Here is a 21372-nt window from a genome sequence, read left to right as displayed (position 1 = left end):
GCAGGCAGTATCTGTACTCAGTCAAATGGATTGTCCAGAGGAATTTCAGTGATTTATTGGAGTGTGCTAATTACAGGCTGCAAGGGTGTTACACATTTAATGGCTTTGTTTACCAGATGTGTGTATATAAATAAAATGTTGGAAATCTGAACTTGGCTTCCTGTTGTTTTGTGTGGTCAAGCTCCAGTTTTACACAGAACAATTAAAAATTAAAAATAAAGCTGAAAGGTTGGAGGTGGAGCAGTCCAGGTGTGACCTTACCTGGACCATCCCCTGCAGCCCCTTTCAGGTGCAGATTTGGGCACTGCCCAACACCAGCTCAGCCATTTCACTTTGGGGTTCTGAGGTCTCAGAGGTTTCCTCAAAACTGGGTCAGACATCCAAAAAACCAGAATTTGCTGCCTGCTCTCCACACCCTGCCTGGGACCAGCCCTGGCAGGAGGATTCTGCCTGAGCACCACAGCTCAGCTCTGCAAACCAAATTGAACTGGAAAGGCAAATTAGATGCCAAAAAAAGTTGGATTTTTTTTAAACAAAGCACTGTTTTGCCACTCATCTTTTCCTGCATGTTGAATTTTTACCTCAACATAAGGATAAGAGAACATTGGAATTAATTGTCACTGCTCTGCAAATCCCAAATCAACCAAATGTGGAATTTCATGTCCAGTCTCATTCCAAGAGCCAAGGACCAGACTTTGGAACTCCAGCCTGGAATCCCCCAGGAAGTTTTCCCCTTCAGGATCCCCTTTCCAGCAGGAATCAGCTCTGGCTTTGCTGGGAACACCCAAGGGAGGAACCTGGCTGAGGCAGAGCAGCCCAGGAGTGCCCAGGGCAGGGAGTTTGGTCCTTGGAATGGCTGGAGAGGCAGGTGGGCACAGCTGGAGGTGGCACAGCTGGAGGTGGCACAGCTGGAGCTGGTACAGCTGGAGGTGGCACCTTTGGGTGTCAGTGCTGGTTTTACCAAACCAGAGCTCTGGCTGTGTAAATTCTATGGACAGAGCTCCTCCCACCTCACATTCCCACACTCCTGACATTCCAGGAGATTCCATGGAATGAATTTCCCACCCAGCTCACTCTGGAATTGATCCCTCAACCCTCCCAGCAGCTCCCAGAATTCCAGTTCTGAGATCACCTCCCCTGCTCAAACCTTGCCCTTGTTCATTCCAAAACCAATTTACTTCCAGTTTTTTCTGCTCTCTTTTCCAGAGGATCAGAATTTAAAGTTGCAGTGCCCTAGATTTGGTGTGAGAGCAGGAGCAAGAGGACAGAAAATATTGCTAAAAGCAAGTTCATTAATCATAAATAACTTACTTGGGAGATGTTTTTCCAAGGTAAAATCCATCCTGGGAATGGCAATGCAAGCTGGACTTCCAGACCCTGTGAACCTCAGTGTTTTCATTTCCATGTGTTTCCAGGACATTTTTTTTTAAAGAGCATGAAAATAAACCTTTATTTCAGTTAACACCCACCAATATTAAAGATAAATGTTCACAGTTTAAGTTCTTGACACAAATGGACTGAAAGAGGCAAATTTACACGTGGCAGAACAGCAGGATCAATTTTAAGTTACAAGCTGTGTAAATCACTCTAGAGGAGGAGAAGGGAAAACCCAGCCAGCAAAATCACCTGGGTGGCAACTTGATGAGGAAATTTGGATCAAGGTTTGTGTTGCAGGGAGCATTTCTGTGTTTGCTGTGTGATCCAGGGAAGTGCCACAGTGGGACAGGGAAAAGGAACAGCTCTGTCCCTGCAGAGCCAGGAGAGCTGAACCCAGAGATCTCCCCCCTCTGATGGAAAATGTGCCTTTTCCTCCTGCCTGAAAATGCAAATCCAGGAGGGAAATGATCCATGGTACTCACAGAGGGTCACAACGTGGGGAACAGCTCAGGAAAAGCAGAGGGAGCTGCAAACAACACAGCTCAGGCTGGTGCTCCACATCCCAGGCTCCAACACCTCCTGCCTGTCCTGTACAGTTTTTATAAAAATAGGGAGTTACCTTTCATTTCCTACCTACCTAAGAAACTACAAATATGTTCTAAGCTGGTTAGAGAGGAAAACATGAAATAAAAGGAGAGATTTGTTCCTGTTCTCCTAGCAAATGCTGATAAAACCCCTAAGAAACCCTTTGTTACTGAATCACTTCATTCTTTTTGTGTATTGAAGGGATGAAATGGAACCTTTGGTGGATGTGGAGGGAGGAGGAATTTCCTACAATCATTCTCTGGGCAAACATTCCTTGGTGCTGGCCCAAGCAGAGCCTGAGCCAGAGCTGCTTCCTGAACAGCTGGAGCAGTGCTGGGAATGCCTCAGGTACTGCTGCACCTGTGTGGCAATCCCAGATCCCAGCTGGAATCCTGGCACTCCAGAGCCTCCTTCCCCCCACTCCCAGCTCCAACAACCACCCCAGGCTGAAGGAATCCCAGCTCCAAGGACAGGAACTATCCCAATTTTGGGGTATCCCAGTTCCAAGAACAGGAATTATCCCAATTTTGGGGAATCCCAGCTCCAAGGACAGGAATTACCCCAATTTTGGGGTATCCCAGTTCCAAGAACAGGAATTATCCCAATTTTGGGGAATCCCAGTTCCAAGGACAGGAATTATCCCAATTTTGGGGAATCCCAGTTCCAAGGACAGGAATTATCCCAGTCTCATGGAATCCCAGTTCCAAGGACAGGAATTATCCCAGTCTCATGGAATCCCAGTTCCAACAACAGGAATTATCCCAATTTTGGGGAATCCCAGTCCAAGAGAAGGAATTACCCCAATTTTGGGGAATCCCAGTTCCAAGGACAGGAATTATCCCAATTTTGGGGTATCCCAGCTCCAAGGACAGGAATTATCCCAATTTTGAGAAATCCCAGTTTCAAGGACAGGAATTTCTCTATTTCAGGGTATCCCAACTCCAACAACAGAAACTCCCCCCCTTTCAGGGCATCCTCTCAAACAAAAAGCAAAAGGTAATTTAAAAACTTTTTTTTTTTTTTTTGCCAACAAAGCATCTTGTTCTGTTGAAGGGAAGGAGGGGGGAATAAAGGTCCAAAGGGGGAGTGAAAGGTGGGATACAGGAATTTTAAAAACCTGGTTTTCAGACCAGTTACCCATTGCTGGATCCATACACAGATATTGAATCATAAACCAATGTGCTTTGAATCTTGATTTCAAGTTTCTGTTTTCAATTTTCTAGACAGATTCTGTGTAAACAAAACTACCCAACAGAGATGAGGAAATGACTGGTTTTTCCATGTTGGAAATGAAGCATTAAAACTTAAGTACTCCAGGAGTTCATTCCATACAGCACTCACAGTCTGCCCAAATTAATATTCCACAGATTCCATGGGCTGAGAAAAATCTGCCAAAAAGGAATTAAAGGAAACTAAAGTAGTGTGCAATAATTCAAACCTAGCCTGGAGTTTGGGGAGAAGGAAGGAAGGGGGGGAAAGTCTAAAATCCTGAATTAAAAAAAAAATGAACACAAATGAAGGGAAAGCTTTGAACTGGTACACACTGTTCACACCTATATTTCAAGTTTGGAAACGCATATTTTCAAGCAGCAATACAAAAAAGTATCCATGAAGAATGCATAATCTCTGAAAAAATTATGAAAACATCCCTGCTACCATTACACTTCTAAATACAAAACTTGACTACCATATTGTTGCTTCTGTGTAGCGAGAGAAGTTCATTTTCAAAACAGATAAAATTCAGTCTTTAGGTGTGAATGGTATGAATGACAGTCTCTTTTTTTTGTTTTGTTTTTTTTTTTTTTTTCAATTTCTTAGTTGTTTTAGGATCCTTAAGCATGCAAGCCTCGGAGAGGAAGGCCCCACCAGGGCAGGGTTGGCTTTATGACATCCAGTTTAGGACAGAGCTGGGAAAGCCTCTGGGTCATCTACGTCAGGAGCAGAAGCACTTGACTGAAAAAGAAACATCACAGAGTTACTGCCTTGAGGCAGAGCTGGCAGCACTTGGGGGCTGGAGAAATTACCACAAAAACAACAATTTTTAATTACAGTAATTTCATGATTATAAGCTGCACATTACAATCCAGAGTGTGATCAAAGGTGTCTGTTCTATCAACATCTGTGAGGGTGGGGCAGTGATCCTGATCTCTGTGGGAGATATTCTGCTAATGGGCATCCATTGAAACCAGGCAGGGCAGTGTTCTTTATCTCATGGGATATCTCCTGTTCATGGCCATGGTTTATAAACCAGCTGGGGCAGTGTTCTTTATCTCATGGGATATCTCCTGTTCATGGCCATGGTTTATAAACCAGCTGGGGCAGTGTTCTTTATCTCATGGGATATCTCCTGTTCATGGCCATGGTTTATAAACCAGCTGGGGCAGTGTTCTTTATCTCATGGGATATCTCCTGTTCATGGCCATGTTTATAAACCAGCTGGGGCAGTGTTCTTTATCTTTTCACAACCCATCCTTCCTCCAGCCAGTCATTTTCTGCTCATGGCCATTGAGTCCCACTGTGGCACTGATAAAATTACTGCATCCCATTGGGAGTTGCTCCAGCCAGGGGGAAGAGCCCAACATTTCTTACCAAGATAAAAACAGAGGTTTTGGGACACTAAGGGAGCCCCTTTCTCCACTGGACTCCAGAGGAAAACCGGATTTCTCCACATCCCCACTGGAGCTCGGGAGGGAAACTGCACCTTGTACAGGAGCACTGCTCCAGCTGAGCCACATCTGTCACTGCAGGAGGATGCAGCCACCATGGAATGGGACTGCTGCCAACACCCTGCCTGACGGGTGTCAGGCTGTACTCTGACTGTGTCAGGGTTTGGGGTTTGTTCTTTGTAGTGCTGTATTTCTATTTTAATTTCCCTAGTACAGAACTGTTATTCCTAATTCCCATCTCTTTGCCTGAGAGCCCCTTGATTTCAAAATTATAATAATTTGGAGGGAGGGGGTTTACATTCTCCATTTCAAAGAGAAGCTCCTGCCTTTCTCAGCACACACCTGTCCTCCAGACTAAAACAGCAACTTTTCATTCTTTGTCCATATATCAGCCACACCTGATTATAAGCTGCACTTTGGGTTTGGACCAAAATTTTAGTCAAAATGGTGCAACTTATAATGGTGAAATTACTGTAATTCCAAGGATTACAATGTTTCCCATCCTGGTTTTTGAATCCAAGCTATCTGGAGAGGAACTGTAGGCAAGCTGATGTTTGCACTTCATTATTGCACAATTCTCTTTTTAAAGAGAACTCAGGATGGTCTGGGCTGGAAAGGATCTTAAAGATCACGGAATTCCAACCTCCTGCCATGGGCCAATCCTCACTGAGGGACACAAATGTTACAGGAAAGGCCCTGTCTGGAGCACACACTAAGGTTTTCATGTTTAACTTTCCCCACTCAGAAACCAGATGTTGACAGAAGTTATTTCTGTGCCAAATTTTTAGCCCTCAAACTTCATGCATTAGCCAAGGATCTCCTCAGCAGTTCCCAACAGAGTTGTTTGAAAGGTTCTGCACCACATCTAAAATCCAGGGCAGAAATTAAGGATTTCATCCTAATTTGGTCCTTGGGGAAGAATGGGAAGAGCCAAGATATCATGACAAGAAGTTCAGCTATTAATTTATCAAGAAATAGATTTAAAATCAGAGTTGCAGCAACACCTGCAGCTGCAGAGTCTCTGCCTTGCCTAAGACAAACCAGAATTAAAAAGTGCCAGCAGGGTTGAATTACAGGCTCAGCACACCAGAGCAGAGACAGCCCAGGGAAGGAGGGAGGTTCTGGTCCCTGCTCCAGGGAATGAATGCAGAGCTCACCCACCTGGCTGGGCGTGTGGATCACATCAAACTCCTTGACCAGCTGCAAGGGAACAAAGACAGCACAAAGTCAGCTGCAGCAAAGTTGGAATTACTTTGTGGCAGCATTCAGAGCAAAGCAGCACTGTTTCATTTCAATTCCTTAAAATACACTGATATTGTTGTCAGGAGAGAGCTTCCCAGCTCTAATAAACTGAAATTTGTACAGTCAGTGTCTGCTAGAAGGGACAAAAATGAGCAAATCTGTGTGAAGAAAACCACAGCACACAGACTGAGCTCATTTTCCAATCAGTAACAATTTGATTGATGCCTTTAAGGCAAGTGAGTGATTCATAGTAAATCAAATCTTCACAGTGCTTGAACTTCACATATTCTGTCCCAAACCCCATCCAGTATTTTCCCAGAGTATTCCCCTGGTGCCTCAGCACCAAAAAGAGGAAAATACATTACTGGGGGTTAGAGGAAAACCAGTAAGAACCCTGTATGCAACTGGAAAATGTGAACTGCTCAGGTTCAGGATGTGCCATGCAGCTGGTGCCTTAGCACCAAAGGGGAAAAAACATCGCTGGGGGTTAGAGAAAAACCAGTAAGAGCCCTGTATGCAACTGGAAAATCTGAAGTGCTCAGGTTCAAGATGTGCCATGCAGCTGTACCAGCAGTGCTTCACCCCCCAGCAGGTCACAATAAAATTACAGCCCAGCACTTGTGGCTCTGCTCTGGCACCAGCTGAGGCAGCTCATGGGACACTCACACACTGCAGAGTCATTTTTCAGGTTTAGACACTTAAAAACCCAGGTAAGCTAAACTTTGCACAAAAGGATTTTCACTGGGGTGTAAAACTTTGTTCTAAGCTGCAGGGGATGAAGGGGGTGGATGGAGCTGGGCTCACTCACCTTGTCAGTCCTGCCCCCACGGCTGGCCCTGCCCCCACGGCCCCGGCCCCCCCTGCCCCCTCTGCCGCCGCGCCCGGGGCGCCCCAGGTCCCCGAAGTTGATCTCCAGCTGGGACGTGATGTCGTTGGCGGGCTTGCGGAAGTGGTGATCCATCACCGAGTCCTCGGCGTGGGCCTGCAGGGAGAGGGATCCATCAGCAGGGAAATGCAGCAAATTCCCTGCTGGGCACCCACACAGCCACACCATCCCTTCCTGCTCTACCCACAGGGATTTGGGATTTCTGAGCAGTTTGGTTTTCTGAGATAATTCATACAAGCAATGAGGGTGGGAAATGCTCCAGGATTGCACCCAGTCCCTCTTTTGAGAAAGGAGAAAATCATCCAGATTCTCCTGGAAGTTTGTTTTCCTGCTGTGCTGTGGAGGCAGGGCACCCTGAGAGAACCCAGTCAGACAGTGGGACTGATTTCAGTCTGCCCTGCTCCTCCCAGGTGAGTTCAACACAAAACCTGCACATCATCCCCAGGGATGGGCACTCCAAACCCCCCTGGGCAGCTCCTCCCAAAGCCTGACCACCCTTTCCATGGAGAAATCCTTCCCAAAATTCCAGCAGAGCAATGTGTCCTCATCCCAGACTGCCACCAAGCCAGAACAGAATCTCACCTTGCAGCAATTCTCATTTTGCCTCCCATCAATTCCTTCCATTACTTGGTCACTCATCCTTATTTTGCTCACTTTATTTCTTTTAGCCCTTCATAAATATTTTTTAAGGCCAGGGATGTGCTGAGAATCCCTCACTGCTCTGCACCCACAAAGCTCAAACACAAGGAGCTGAAGGAGCTGAAATGGAACCAGTCTCACCAGTGGGAAATGGGGATCTCAGCACCTTTGCCCATGATTTTCTCTTACTGGTTTGTTCCCAGTGCATTTGGTAGAAATCTGAGCCTGGAGGAGCAAGGGATGCTCCCAGGAGTTACAAACACCAAAGTTGGAAAATTTCAGTTACACACTGAACCCCACCAGGTGTTTCTAAAGCAATTATTTCTCCTATTTTACACAAATATTTTCTCCAGTTTTTGGCATCTAGAATAATATAAAAAATGTGAAAACCTGCCTCTTACAGCTCAAGCATGGTGTTTTGGAACCATGACACAATCTAACACTTTCCTTCCCTCCAAGCCCCCCACTCCAGGCACAGCAATCATCAATTCCCTGTTTTCCTACACAAATGCCACGTGCAGGCTCAACCTCCCCAACTATAATTGACTTTCCTGCTGTAGTTACACAACATTTGGACTTTCAAAGGCAACACACTGTGCAATTAAGCCCTGTACTTCTTAATTATCATTTGTGGAGCCATCATTTGAAGATGGAGTCAAAGCTGCTGTCAGGAATTCCATGGGTCCTTCCCAAAATTCCATCCAGCCCTGCAGCCCCAATTTAATTAAAAATATCCTTCCATGCTGCTTTATTTCCAGCACATTCCACTGGGCTGGATCCCACAGAACAGCTGGGGATACATCCCCACTCCACTCCTGATTTTCTTCATTTCCTTGGGCACCCTTCCCTTGGGAATCTCTTGGCCAAACTTGGCAAGTTTGTCTCAACAAAGAAAAGTTCTGGCACTACTCAAACCTAAAACCACCCCTCTGTAAAACACTACAAAACACCTTACAGATGTTTTTCATTCCTTTCTTATGTTTTAATTTTTAATCTAGGGTTTTTATCACTGCTGGCAACAGATTCTATTTCCAACCACTGGTAGCTATGTGATAATTCCCTTTTCTGAGCGGATTTGTACAATATTTCTGTGCATTTCCATCCCTGTGCTGTTTTTATTTAAAAATAAATCAGTACAGTTTACCAAAACTTATTGCATTTCCACAGCTTGACTTTGGTACAATCACTGAACCAATAAATTGCAAATTCCCTGCAAAACCTGATGATTTCTCTACCCAAAGTAATTAAAGGTCTTTTAAAACTCCAACAAAAACTCCTCAACCTCTTCCATCACTTGGGTGAGAAGTCAGAGCTACTGAACAAGTTGTTTCTCCTGAATAATCCTGGGAGAACATTAAATTTCTATGGATTGGTGACTCTGATTTAATAACTGATCCATTCCTGAAGGCAGTGCTGCACTTGAGGGTCTTGGGGAAGGCTGCCAAAAATTAAGAACAAACTACCAAGAGAGCCAAAGCAGACAGCAAGAAAATAAATAAAATATAGACTCATGACAGAAGCTTTTATAAAGTTTGAAATCAGCAGGATGAGGAGCAAGGGGTGAGTGGTGCACAGTGAGACAACAGGTATGGACAGAAAAGCTCCATGCTCAGTGAAATTCTCCATTTTGGTGAGTTTGGAATATCCAAAGTTCCCTGCTGAAGGGGCTGATGGACAGCCAGGAAGGATCAGTGCTTCACTGGAATCCCTTTGTGTGCTGACAGGTGTGTGGCCATGCCCAAGGGACAAAAGGAACAGAGGGAGAAAAGAAAAGGAAGAAATGAGACAACTGCAGACAGGAACAAAAGGAACCAGGGCACAGGAGCTGCACAGGGAGGAGGGAGCTGTGCAAGAGGCCAGAGACAGCACAGCACGGATGAAAAAGAGTGGAGGCAAGAAAAAGCTCAGGTGGGCACCAAAGAGAAAAAAAACTCAGGTGGATGGACAGCAAAGAGAAAAAGCTCAGGTGGATGGACAGCAAAAAGGAAAAAAATTCAGGTGGATGGACAGCAAAGAGAAAAAAGGCTCAGGTGGATGGACAGCAAAGAAAAAAGTTTGGAGGGACACCAAAACAAAGCTCAGGTGGAGGGACACTCAGGTGGAGAGACACCAAAAAGAGAAAAAGCTCAGGTGGAGGGACACTAAAAAGGAAAAAAGCTCAGGGAGAGGGGACATCAAAGAAAAAAGCTCAGGAGGAGGGACACCAAAAAGGAAAAAAGCTCAGGTGGATGAACACCATAAAGAGAAAAAAAACTGTCATTCCTCCCAGCTTTGAGATGATTTATTCTTTTCCAAAATACATTTCCTCATCTCCCACTGCAACCTCCTCTGAGGAAGGGACTGGATTAGTGAGGAGGTTTGAAGAGGCACAAAGATCTACCAGGTATCAGTTTTTCCAGGATAAATTTCCAGGACTTTTGGGATAAATTTTAGGATTTGTCCACAATGTAACTCATTCCTGTTTTTTGCAGGAATTGAAGACTGGAGCCCCTAAAGCAGCTGCAGAGAAAAAGAAGATTTCTGTTCTATGGCACAGGGAAGAGGCTCACTCTGGGTCTGCATTTCAGATTAAAGCAGCAAGAACCTGAGCCAGAACTGAGAATTAATTTCATCAGCACCTGCAGAGTAAGTGGGAGAAGAGGAAACACCTCAGGTGTGCAGGGCCCAGCACTTCAGCCCCAGTGAGGAGGACAAGCAGCAGGAAAAGCAGGACAGCTCCTTCCCAAGAGTGAGCAGTATCAGATCCTCATTCTCCCTTTTCCCAGACTCCTGGGGCACTCTCCAAGGAGTTCTCAAGTTCTCATCACAACACCTCCAATTCCTGAGAGATCTATTGGGGCACAGTGTTTTTCAGCCATAAGAGTACAGAAGATTTGATAAAAATCAAAATTAACATACAAACCAAATCACTTGCACACATCATCTCCCTTCTTACCAGTAAGAATCAGAAAAACCTCAATTTCTTGACTCCTAAGTACATCCAAGAGCACAAAGAGAGGAAACAGCAGGTAAGTGGTGGCTTTTAAAAAAATATTTTGCCTTCTAAAGCTGCTGACAAAGGAGCTGCAGGGGGAGCTTTCCTAATTCCTGCATTATAGAGCTACTGCCCAATAATCCTGAGAGAAAATCCCCACAGTGCTTCCCATGGGAGCAGGGAACAATGCAGAAGGGAGAAGGGAGACACATCTGCTGGATGTACAACAAAGCAGGTCAGAGGCAGCTCCGTGGAAAGGCAGATTTGTCACAGATTTGTTAATACCTCACTCTGCAGCAAGAGGCTGTCACCTTCACGTGTGATGGTGCTAAAAATATCCAACTTGTTTATTTGAGAAGTTCACCTCTCCAACAGAACAATCTACTCATTAGTCAGGTCCTCCAAGGGAGTAATTTCATTAGTCACAGGTTTTGTTCAGATTCTTTTATTTGCTATTGGTTTTGTTTTTTTTCTTTTTTAAGTTATCTGATTCAGTTTCTAAATGGAAAATATAGTCTGGATCTTTCTAGCCTCTCAATTTCTCACAAATCACCTTTACTATCACATATGCTCATATGTTAAAAAAAGAGTGCCCTCAGATGAGTAAATGTCAAATAAATCTGATTCAGAGAGACTGAGGGAATTTGAAGAACTACAGCTTCAGTAAATCTTGGTAAAGTACAGAAATACTTCTCTTTAATACATTCTCTCAAACACAACATTAACTGTAACTCAAATTCCCTTTTCTACCCAAGCCAGAGAAAGCAGCATTTAATGAACACTTCAAACAGCTCAAACAGACAGAGCCATGCAATCACTTCAGGAACTGAACCACCCCCCACAGCCAGAAAATTCATCTGTGACCAAGTCAAACTCTCTGGGAGTTCCATCAGAACAGAAATGGAACTTTGAGCACTGCCCCCCACCCTGGATATATCCCAGCCCCCAGGAGAAAAACTGGCAAGGTGTGAAAAAGCAGGAGAAGATTTTAGGAGAGCAAACAGAGCCCTGCACACCATCCTGTCACTTCACAAAGGTGCAGCCACCGATCTCTTAAGTGAGCTGCTTAACATGTAACAGTGTTAAAAACAAAGATTAACACCAAAGATTAGCCCTGCATTACCAAACAAGAGCCTCCCTGTGCATCTCCCCTTGCCACCCTTGGAACAGAATAATGAACATTATGCAATGCCTGAAAGGAGAAACTACAGATTTAAAGCAATTCTACAGCAGCTATGCTGAGTGTCACCAGAGCACATAAATCATTTCCCCTGCCTTCCCAAGAGCTTGTCTGTGTCACAGCACTGAGTGAGGAGACACCCACGACACAGATTTAACATGCACAGTTTGGTTTGAGGTCTCAGAGGCATGACCAGTCCTCCTTCAAGCTGACATCATTTAGCACCAGGGATCTGAGTACTGCAGAACAGATGCTAAATAACACAAGCTGCCTTTTTTTAGAAAGCAAACTCGACAACATTCCCCTGAAACTCTCACCAAGAGGCAATTCTTACAAACCCAAGGGCACAGCTCAGCTCCTGAACCCAACCAGTCAGAATGGCCACTTGAAGTTCCATATTTTTAAAATAAAAACCGCTGTTCCCACTTTCTGAACTTCCAACTACAGGTCAGCATCTCCCAGAGTGGAGCTCCCACTGCACAAAACGCTCCTCAATACCAAAACCCTGACAAAGGGAACACTGCAGGCAGGGAAAGGCACTTTACCTCCTCACTCTTTGACTTGTGGAGCACAAATCCTTTTTTCCATTGCCCATCAGCTCCCTCGTTTGGTTTGCGGATGTTGAACTCGACTTTTGCACGATCCTTGCTCTGAATGGCTTTCCACTCATCCAGGGTCATTTCCTTAGGGCCTTCTTCCTTCACTTCTTCAACCTCATTCTCTCTGCATGGAGATGATGGTCACAATTAAGGATTTACACTCTGGATACAATTCCCAAACCATTTGCTGGCTGGTACCAGGTTGTAAATTGAATTTTGTCGAGGATTTAGCAGTTAAGAGGTGGAAATAAAAACTCTTGCTTCCAGCACTAATGGAAATTTATCTCCTTTAGAGGGAGTGCCAAAAAAATTACACCCAGCCACCTCTGAGCACAGCAAAATGTTCAAACTAAAAGTGACCCATGCCATCAAATCCCCACATTACTGTTGATTTTATTTCCAAATCTGAAAGCCTAACTTCTGTCATGACTTGTTTAGAGCTCTTTCCCCTCTTTCTGAGATACATCTCTCATAAATATTCAAGTCAAGGCAGTGAGAACTCCTTCTTCCCACAGTTTTCAAGCTTTTTAGTATTTTAAAAACCAGAATTTAAGCAGCTTTGGATAATTTGCTTCCTTTGTTGAACCAAAGATAATTATTCAAACAAGTTTTACTTCCAGCTAATTTGAAAAAATAACAGCACAGATCTTATTTGTGAGATGCAGCATCTGTACCTTGTGCCAAAGGCTATTTTTAAGTAAAACACACAACCACTGTGCTCAATAACAGATCATATTCCAGCTCCTGGAAGCCTCTGGCCATTGTTCAATGTGTTTATGCAACTGAATTTCTGATCTATAGGAAACCAGTGCTGTGTATGTGCAGCAAAAAGATCATGAAAGCCTCAATTTCAGAGGTTTTCACTTGGCAGCCACTCATTTCCAACAATAATGCAAAGGTTTTACGTCAAAATTACTGTATTGCAACTTTTTCTCACTGTGTAGGAGAGAATGACTTTTGACATGGGATGTAATAAATATTTGTTTAGTTCAAGGCAAAGATTTTAGTGCAGTAAAACATCCTACAGTTCTGCTGAAACACCAAGAAAAAACATCCACATCAAACCAGACAATTCCAGTTACCCATGTGGAGATGCTTTTCTGTGCAGAGAAAGTTTTCAGTCAGGCAATCAAGCCATAGCAAACATCACATTAGGAACAAGCATTTCAAAATTCTGTTTGCATTTTATGAGTCTTTCACAAAGCCCACTCCTCATTAAAATACAACATTAGTCACACTAGGCCACCGTGAGAATTTGTGTGGTATTTTTACATCAACTCAGTATCAGTGAGGCTCCATCTGCTTCTCTGGTTACTCTTTCATTCACCCAGTCCCTGCTTCCTGCTGTAACAGTGTCCAAGTGAGATGGGAAGGGATCCAGGTAACTTTGAAAACTGCCTGGAGAATAAAAGATACAACCTTTCTCCTGCAGCTCAGTCACACAGTCTGGAGGTTGTTTTGGAAAGTTAAGTTGATAAAGTTGCCTTCCACTGGCATTTCTGTCCCATTTACTTGGTGTTTCTACCTAGTCCTAGTGCTTTGGGGTTTGGAATTTGGAGTTGCAATCCCGAGCTCCAAAGTGTATTAGAAATTATTATTAAGAAGCAAATCTGAAAAGAACCTGCAGGACACCAAGGAATGGTTTTAAAGACAAAACCAGCAGAGGTTAAAGGTAAAGCAGCCCAGGAGCACAGAGGGGTGGTACTCACTTGTTTTCAGAATCAGCAGGCGGGTGCTCCTCTCCCTCTGGCGTTTCCTCAGTTACAGCTGACTGATCCAATTCACTGCAATTACATAACGTTGGCAGTTGGGCCTTTTTTACAACTTCATCCCTCTCTAAAGCTATGTAAGATTAACAATCAAGATCTATGGTGGATTTACTGTTCCAGTAAGCTCTCTGTGCCTTTTAAATTCTGTGCTTTTCACTTAACTAATGGTTTTCCCCAACGCTTCCTACCACCCCTCCTGAAAGGCTCCTGCTGTCCCTTCCAACACAAAATGGATTTGGGCATTAAAAATAGATTTCAATGGCACAGCTGAATTTTTGTAATATAAAATTCATGCTTATCCTGATCAAAATTTACAGTTTCATTTGAACAAAGAATTGTTGCAAGAGCTCCCAAACTTGCCCAGAATTCTGGCTGAACAGTGATGCTGTTACAAGAAATTGCTGGGGTTTTAAATTCTGCAGAAGCGTGGTAAAAAATCATGGAGATCAAAGCAAAAAGGCAGCTAAATCTGGGTGTTCTGCAAGCCATAATTAGGGCTGATTAACACAGTGCTAATAACTGTGTGAGCAATGACAGGGTACTAACGTTAGCTCGTCTTTGACGGTTCCCCAGTTGTGCGATCCGCTGCCGCCGCGCTTGTCCTCGTGCTTTAGGCCGCTGAAATGTGAATGTGAAACAGAACTAACAAAACTGAGTTAACATTATAGTGTCCAGACACAGCAATTCAAAAGATCAATTTGAGATGGGGGTGGTGAGGGGAGCCAGGAGGGGCAGGAAAAGGTGAAGACTCACGATCTATCGCTGCCGCTGTGTCTGTCGAATTCGCGTTTGCCACGAGAGTCGAATCCGTCGCCTCGGCCCATCCCGCGCCCGCGGCCACGGCCCCGGCCCAGCCCTCCACGGCCACGCATGGGCCTCTCCAGGATGGGTCTGCCACAGGACAGACACAGGTCAGGGATTCACAGCAGCATCTCCTCCTCTCTGAGGGTTTTACTGACTTGGTTTTGCTTTGGTGATTACTGTTTGGAAGCTGTGCTGAGTGATTGGCCTCTAAAAATGTACAGTGTGTGTTGTGGTTCTGCTCCTCTTCATCCTCTTTTCCTCTCCTCATTCACTTGTTTTTCCCTTTCAGAATTGGTCTGTAGCTGGGTTCAGGCTCTACTTTCAAAAGTCACTCCCCCATCCCTGAAGTGTGCAAGGCCAGGCTGGAAGGGTTTGGAGTAACCTGGGACAGCGGAAGGTGTCCCTGCCCGCGGTGAGGGCTGGAACCAGATCACCTTTAAGGTCCTTCCAACCCAAACCATTCTGGTTTGGTTCCTTTCATGAACCAATCTGGTGCCATGATTTTAGAATCTAGAAACAGGATTGTTGTTTGCACCTTCTGGCATTAATTCCAAAACCTAATCTTTCTATTGTGTTGCACAATTAACTGATGCTAAAACTTCAGCTCAACTCATTTTATCCAACTTACTTTTAAAAGGAATTTAACTTTGGTAATTAAACTTTACTGTCTGAACATAACTCGAATTCTGGTTGCCTCACAATACTCAAGACAGTTTAAATTAAAATTAAAACATGGAGATGTAGCTCTAAGATGGCTTCACCACTTCCAGGTCTGAAGCCATTGCAGCCAAGGTGCAAACACCTGTGTGGACAAACCTTAGCTGGTTTTAAGGCAGCTGTGCAGATTAAAGCAAACAAATCTCATCCTGCAGGAAACACCTATGCTTGTGCTCCCCTCCTGAGCTGTAGAAAAATCTGGTGAATATCTTGATTTAAACCATAATTCAGCTACACCTATGAACCTGTTCATGTAGATCACCACCAGCCTAAAACACGAGTTAAGTTCGCAAACAAAACCATGGAAAAGGGAAGTGTTGTCATCTGCACAACAGGAATTTCATCTTGACTCAGCGTGCTTTTTACCTGAGCAGCAGAAGGTGGGACAGCCCTGTGCTGCCAAAGCTAGGAAAGCTGTTTAGCATCAAGACAAAACTCTTACTTATCCACAGAGAACTCTCCTCCCTCGCCCTTGTCCTCGGCGGGTTTCTCGAAGCGGCGCTCGCGGGGAGGTCGTCGCTCGGGTCTCCTGTCGATGGGTTTGCCCTCGCCCTGCTGCTGTTGCTGCTGCTGCTGATCAGGCCTCCTGCCAATCCTCCTTATCCCTGCAACATCAGGCAGACACATCAACGGAATGTGGAGTGCTCTGGGAGAGATATCAACCCCCCCCCAGGCAAACCAGAGGGAAGAGAAGTTTTATTTCTGCATTAAACAAGCAACTCTGCTTTCACCTGACTCTTCTCAGTCACATTGCTAGCCAGGATTTCAAATTGTGTTGGATTGCACTTGAAATAATCCCTGCTGAAATGACAGGGTCAACATTCAAACAAAGATCAAGGTAAGCGAGATTTTGTTACTGTATTTTTTTTCTTTGAAAGGTGCTTTTCAGGTAAAACAAGCAGGTTTCATTTGAAGAACAGCCAAACGAAGTGAGCACCACCTCAGTGGCACTGAGACACTCCTGTGCTGTTCTAACAGCTGGATTCCATCACCTTGGAGCTGTTTCCCAACCTAAATATCCTGATTCTGCTGTTGGAAACTCTCTGGGCAGCAGGCAGGTGTGAGCTGCAGGTACTGCTCATGACTGACCGGGCTCCTCATCCTCTGACACAGATTCTCCTCCTGCTGCACTTCCCAAAACAGATCGACCGTGCCACCGAGCTCTTCCTCCCTGCCCAGGCCTCCTAAAAGGTTTTTAGTGCAAATAAAAACCTCCCGTGGGCATTCTCTCCTTTACCAAGCCCTCTCAAAGATCCAACAGAGTTTTCTTTTCCTCTCATGTGAAAGGCCTTGTTTTATTCTTCTTTAAAAGATGAGCACAAACACATTGCTGCTTTGTTATACCATGTTCTTGCCAAAGCACCGGCTCCAAAATTAACGAACCAGCTTTTAAATTCAAAGCTGATTTTTAATTTTTTTTTTTTTTTTAAAGAACCAAGTTCCTGCCTAGTAAGCAATGTCAAATTTGGGTGGGGCTACAGAAGTTGCAGTTGTAATGATATCCAAGCCAACACGCCCAGATGAACAATGTCTCCCTCACCTTCCAAGCTGTATTTACCATGAAGTTTGCATGGCACACACAGCTCCCCGAGGAAACAAGGGGTTAAAGGCAGCAGGCTGCACTTGGAGAAGGGCTCTCCAATGGGGACAGGCATTCCATGTGAGGAGGAGAAGCAGGGAGAGCAGCAGGCATGCTGCAGAACTGGAATGGAACAGCCACGGCTTTTGAATTTCTCGTTCAACGCCCTGCACTCAGAAAAACCCGGTTCCTGCTCAAGCCTAACCCAAAAGACGAGTTATTTCTCAGCTTTGAACTGCTAATTCAGCAGGCAAATCACTTGCAGCCTTATGGAGTGGTGGAATAGCTTAAAATACATTCACACAGGAAACAAACCCTGGCATGGAGCACCTTTGTGATGCCAGAACTGCAAACACAGCCGCGCACAAAAATAGACATTTTCAAACTGGAAACCGGCTTTGTTTACACTGCCACAGCAGCAGCCCGGACTTTCTCCGTTTCACTACCACAACAAACCACGGAAATAGCCATTTTTCACACTGCTCTTGAACACCAGATGTGAGAATCAGACGGTGGAGAGGGGCTGCCCAAACCCCTCCAGGGGTGCCAAAGACAATTCCCTGTCCCAGGGGTCTCCCGTGGGAGAATCCTGCCCCTCCCAAGGGGTTCACGAATTGGGATTCTGGACAAATAAATCACTGCACCCCTCACACAGAAAACACTCCTGAACGTTAATGAGCAAGAGATCCACGAGCAAAGAGCATTTCTAACAACACTTTTAACACCCACTTCCTAAAACAAATAACACGTTAAAATTATTTCTTCCTTTAACAGCACAAAACAGCGGAGAACCAGAACCACTTTGCACTGAGATGCTCTCAGGCAGCACGGTGAAAATCCTGTTGAAATTGCAGTTAACCTGTTGTGGCCGTGCTCCCAAGCACGGGCTGTCAGCACTCCGGGATGTTCTGAAGGATTCCTCGGAATCGAGCCGGAGTTTGGGCGCGGTGGAGCTGCTGCTGCCTGTGCCATGTGCGCACATCCCTCCCTGTCCATGCGGGCCTCCTCCTGCCCAAAGCACGCTCTCCAATCTGGTTAACTTGCATTTCTTCCCCCCTCCCCAAAAGTTTTTTGCACGTAGGATGTCGTAGAAATTTAAAGTAAGTAAGAATTCGTGCAAGTTATTATTGAAATATGTGTGAAAACAACAAGATTGTTATCAAAGCTGTTCCCTTAGAAAATGAGCCAAACCAGAATTCGGAAAGCCCAGAAACTTCCAGATATTCTGTCAAATCCACCACAGCACCTGAAACACGAGCCAAGTTCAAGACACAGGGTTGGACGGGGCTCGGAGCAACCTGCTCTAGTGGAAGGTGAAGGAGAAAGGCCCTTCCGACCCGAGCCACTGCAGGATCCCACGTGCCCGCTCAGACGGGATACCGGGCAGGAATTGTTCCCCGTCAGGGTGGGCAGGCCCCGGCACAGGTGCCCAGAGCAGCTGTGGCTGCCCCAGGATCCCGGGAAGTGTCCAAGGCCAGGCTGGACACCGGGAGCAGCGTGGGACAGTGCAAGGTGCCCTACGGCAGGGCACAGAACGGGACAGCCTTAAAGATCCCTTCCGACACGAGCCGCTCCACCATTCCCCTCGCGGCTGGGATTTCCCTCCCGCCGGTACCGAGGCGGCTCCGGGCGCCCCGCACGCCCGACTCCATTTTGCGCGGGCCGAGCCGCGGAACACGTGGGGCCGGGCGAGCCCGGAGCCGCCGCCACCGGCCCCGCGGGCGCCCCGGGCGGGCTCCCCGGGCGGGCTCCGCCATGCGCGGCCCCACGTGCGGCTCGGCCCTGCCCGCGGCCTCCTTTGTGCGGCCCGGGCCGACCCTCCCCGCCGAACCCCCCGGGCCTGCTCACCCTCCTTCCGCAGCGGCGCTCCGGGCTGGCCCCCGCCATCCTCCCGGCGGTCCCCGCCGGCGAAGGGCGGCAGCGGGTTCTTGCGTTCCTTCTGCGACTCCCTGCGCAGCTGCTTGGCCGCGCTGCCCGCGCCGCCGCCCGCCTGGCCTGCTCCGCCGGCTCCGCCCGAGGAGCCGCTCTGGGCGCCCGCCGGGCCTCGGGCCCCGCCGCCCGCTTGGCTCCCGCCGCCGCCGCCGCCGCTCTCCTTCCTCCGGCTCTCCGCCGCGCGCAGCACCTCGAAGGGGTCGGACTCGTCATCGAAGAGCTGATCGAAGCGGTTGGTGACGACGCACCCGAAGCCCTCCTGCAGGTGTCCGGGCATGATGGGCCCCCGTCGGCGGGATCCTGCGCGGATGCTACCGGGCCCCCCGCGCCCTGCTCTCTGCCGCACAAGATGGCGGGCCCTGATGAGACGCGCTTCTCTTCCGGCGCGGCCACATCCGGGCACCTCCGCGGGGAGGGCGGGCGGGCGCTGCAGCGCCGCCGGTGGCCGCGCCGCGAACTGCGCGCGCATTGTGTGAGGCGGGCGCGGGGTTTCCCGCCGTGGACTCTACCATCGGTGAGAGCGGGGGGGGAACGGGTCGGCGGGGGAGGCGGGGGGGGGACGCGGGGCGGGGCGGAGCCCCGCACCGCGCCCCCCCCGCCTCCCCCGCCGACCCCCGCGCTTCTCTCGCTAATGGTATCTCCCGCGTGTGGGCTCCCTCAGAAATAAAACCCAAATAAAGCGGAATCCGTTATTAATTAATAAAAGTTGATTTCCAGGCGTTGATCTGAAAGTTGTAACAAGATTTCCCCCTTTGTGGGCATTTCTGCTTGTCTAATTTATGGACAGGTGTAGCAGGCGAGGTGGTAGATGTTTGCGGTATTAATACATATTAACACCCTATTAATATAGCAGTATACGGTATATATACAAACTGTATATTGCTAAATATAATAATATATAATATGTTATCATATCTATTGAAATGTATAGTATACAATAACATAATATATAATAACATAATATATAACATAGTATACAATAACATAATATATAGCATACATATAATTATATATAATACATAATACACAAAATACAATGCACACTTAATATAAATATAAATATTATAAATATTGCCTATTAACAGCAATTTATCTATGTAGTTATATATCAGCATATCACTATTATAATTTTAGTATTATATATATATATACTAGTATCTGATTACAACCAAAACACATTCTATCAAGAGATAGATATAAAAAATAAAATAATGTAGATATAAAAAATAATGTAGATATAAAACATAATAAACAGGCACAGATTTAGCATGTCCTTCAAAACACAATTGGATTGCTCACAGTTTATATCCCTAAGTCATCAGAACATTTTGGCACCTGTTATAAAATAAACTTTGTGCTCAGCAAGGATGTTATTTCCAATATTTGCTTTGCCTGCTCCAAAGAAGCTCGAAATAATTGCTTTAAAAATTAATTTAATTACATTTGTTCTGTTCATGAACACGCATTGCTCATAAATTCAAGACTCAACACCAACTGGTTTGGAAAAACTATGGAGTTAAATATGAACTACGTATTCTTCAAACAAAATAAAAAATTTTGGTTGCACGGATTGTTGTCCATTTTATTCCCCTGCATTCCCTCAGCTCCTGCTCTCACTTTTTGGGAGGTTTTTTGAGGAAACCCCTCCTGCTTTGGAGGGGGATTGGAGCAGCTCCCCCCCTTGTTGGGCTATGAATAATCACCATAAATTACACCCCGAGCACTGCAAACATTCCCTTCTCCAAGCCTTTTAGGGATGAATCAATGGCACGGAGCAGCCCTTAATTAAAGCTCGAGGACGTTTCCAGGAAAGGCCTGGATGCCCCGTCCAGGCCGCGTCGCATCACACACACATTTCATGGACACAACACAAACGATTCCCCTCACATCCCTGGCTTTTTCTGCCAGATGGCCCCGGCAGCTTTACAAGAGGGGATTTGCTCAGGGAAATGGGCTGCCTGTCTCCGAGGATTGGGATTTGCAGCAGAGCATCTGCCCTTTGTTGCTGTGCACGTCCAGCTCCCCTCTGCTGCTGATGCACCCTCAGTATTCCATGATTTTCCTATAAAAGTGACTTGGAACTAAAGACATACCCAGCACAGAACACAGGGAGTGGAATCCCAGTGGGATTTTGGGAAGGAATTCCTGGCTGTGAGGGTGGGGAGACCCTGGAATAGAATTCCCAGAGAAGCTCTGGCTGCCCCTGGAATGTCCAAGGCCAGCTTGGAGCAACCTAGGGTGGTGGAAAATGTCCCTGCACATAGGGATAGAACCACATGGTCTGTGAGGTCCTTTCCTTACAGAAACCCAACACATCCCATTCTCTGATGAAAGCAGGTTTGAAGCATTTATCACAAACAGGGAGATCACCACACGAGCACGAGCTGGGCATTCTGTGCAGCAGGAAATGGGAATTGCAGCAG

The 21372-nt window shown here is 46.2% G+C and overlaps 1 protein-coding gene across 2 annotated transcripts; it reads right to left on the bottom strand.

Moving 5' to 3' along the window:
* Positions 1-3496: 3496 nt before the first annotated feature.
* Positions 3497-19351, bottom strand: SERBP1 (SERPINE1 mRNA binding protein 1). Of its 2 annotated transcripts, none has more exons than XM_033067438.2 (9): positions 18866-19351; positions 15881-16043; positions 14671-14808; positions 14464-14559; positions 13858-13932; positions 12095-12272; positions 6679-6852; positions 5790-5828; positions 3497-3915 (listed from the first exon to the last, which is right to left on the bottom strand). In XM_033067438.2, exons 1-9 carry the CDS (start codon positions 19224-19226, stop codon positions 3859-3861), a joined length of 1281 nt encoding a protein of 426 aa, XP_032923329.1. In that variant the 5' UTR covers positions 19227-19351; the 3' UTR covers positions 3497-3858. The 2 variants fall into 2 exon arrangements, with proteins under 2 accessions (XP_032923329.1, XP_032923330.1); XM_033067439.2 differs by having other exon boundaries at positions 14464-14535.
* Between the last annotated feature and the right edge of the window lie 2021 nt (positions 19352-21372).

Source organism: Catharus ustulatus, chromosome 9, assembly GCF_009819885.2.
Source record: "Catharus ustulatus isolate bCatUst1 chromosome 9, bCatUst1.pri.v2, whole genome shotgun sequence".
Taxonomy (NCBI): Eukaryota; Metazoa; Chordata; class Aves; order Passeriformes; family Turdidae; genus Catharus; species Catharus ustulatus.
Note: the sequence above shows the minus strand (reverse complement) of the source record. Positions and strands in the feature narration are given on the sequence as shown.

Excerpts from the sequence above, each read along its gene's own strand:
- SERBP1 (XM_033067438.2), bottom strand. The coding sequence starts at position 19,226 with ATGCCCGGACACCTGCAGGAGGGCTTCGGGTGCGTCGTCACCAACCGC. Across the intron at positions 12,273-13,857 it reads CCTGCTGATTCTGAAAACAA|AGAGAATGAGGTTGAAGAAG; the intron begins GTGAGTACCACC and ends ATCTCCATGCAG. Across the intron at positions 3,916-5,789 it reads TGATCCACACGCCCAGCCAG|TCAAGTGCTTCTGCTCCTGA; the intron begins GTGGGTGAGCTC and ends TTTCTTTTTCAG.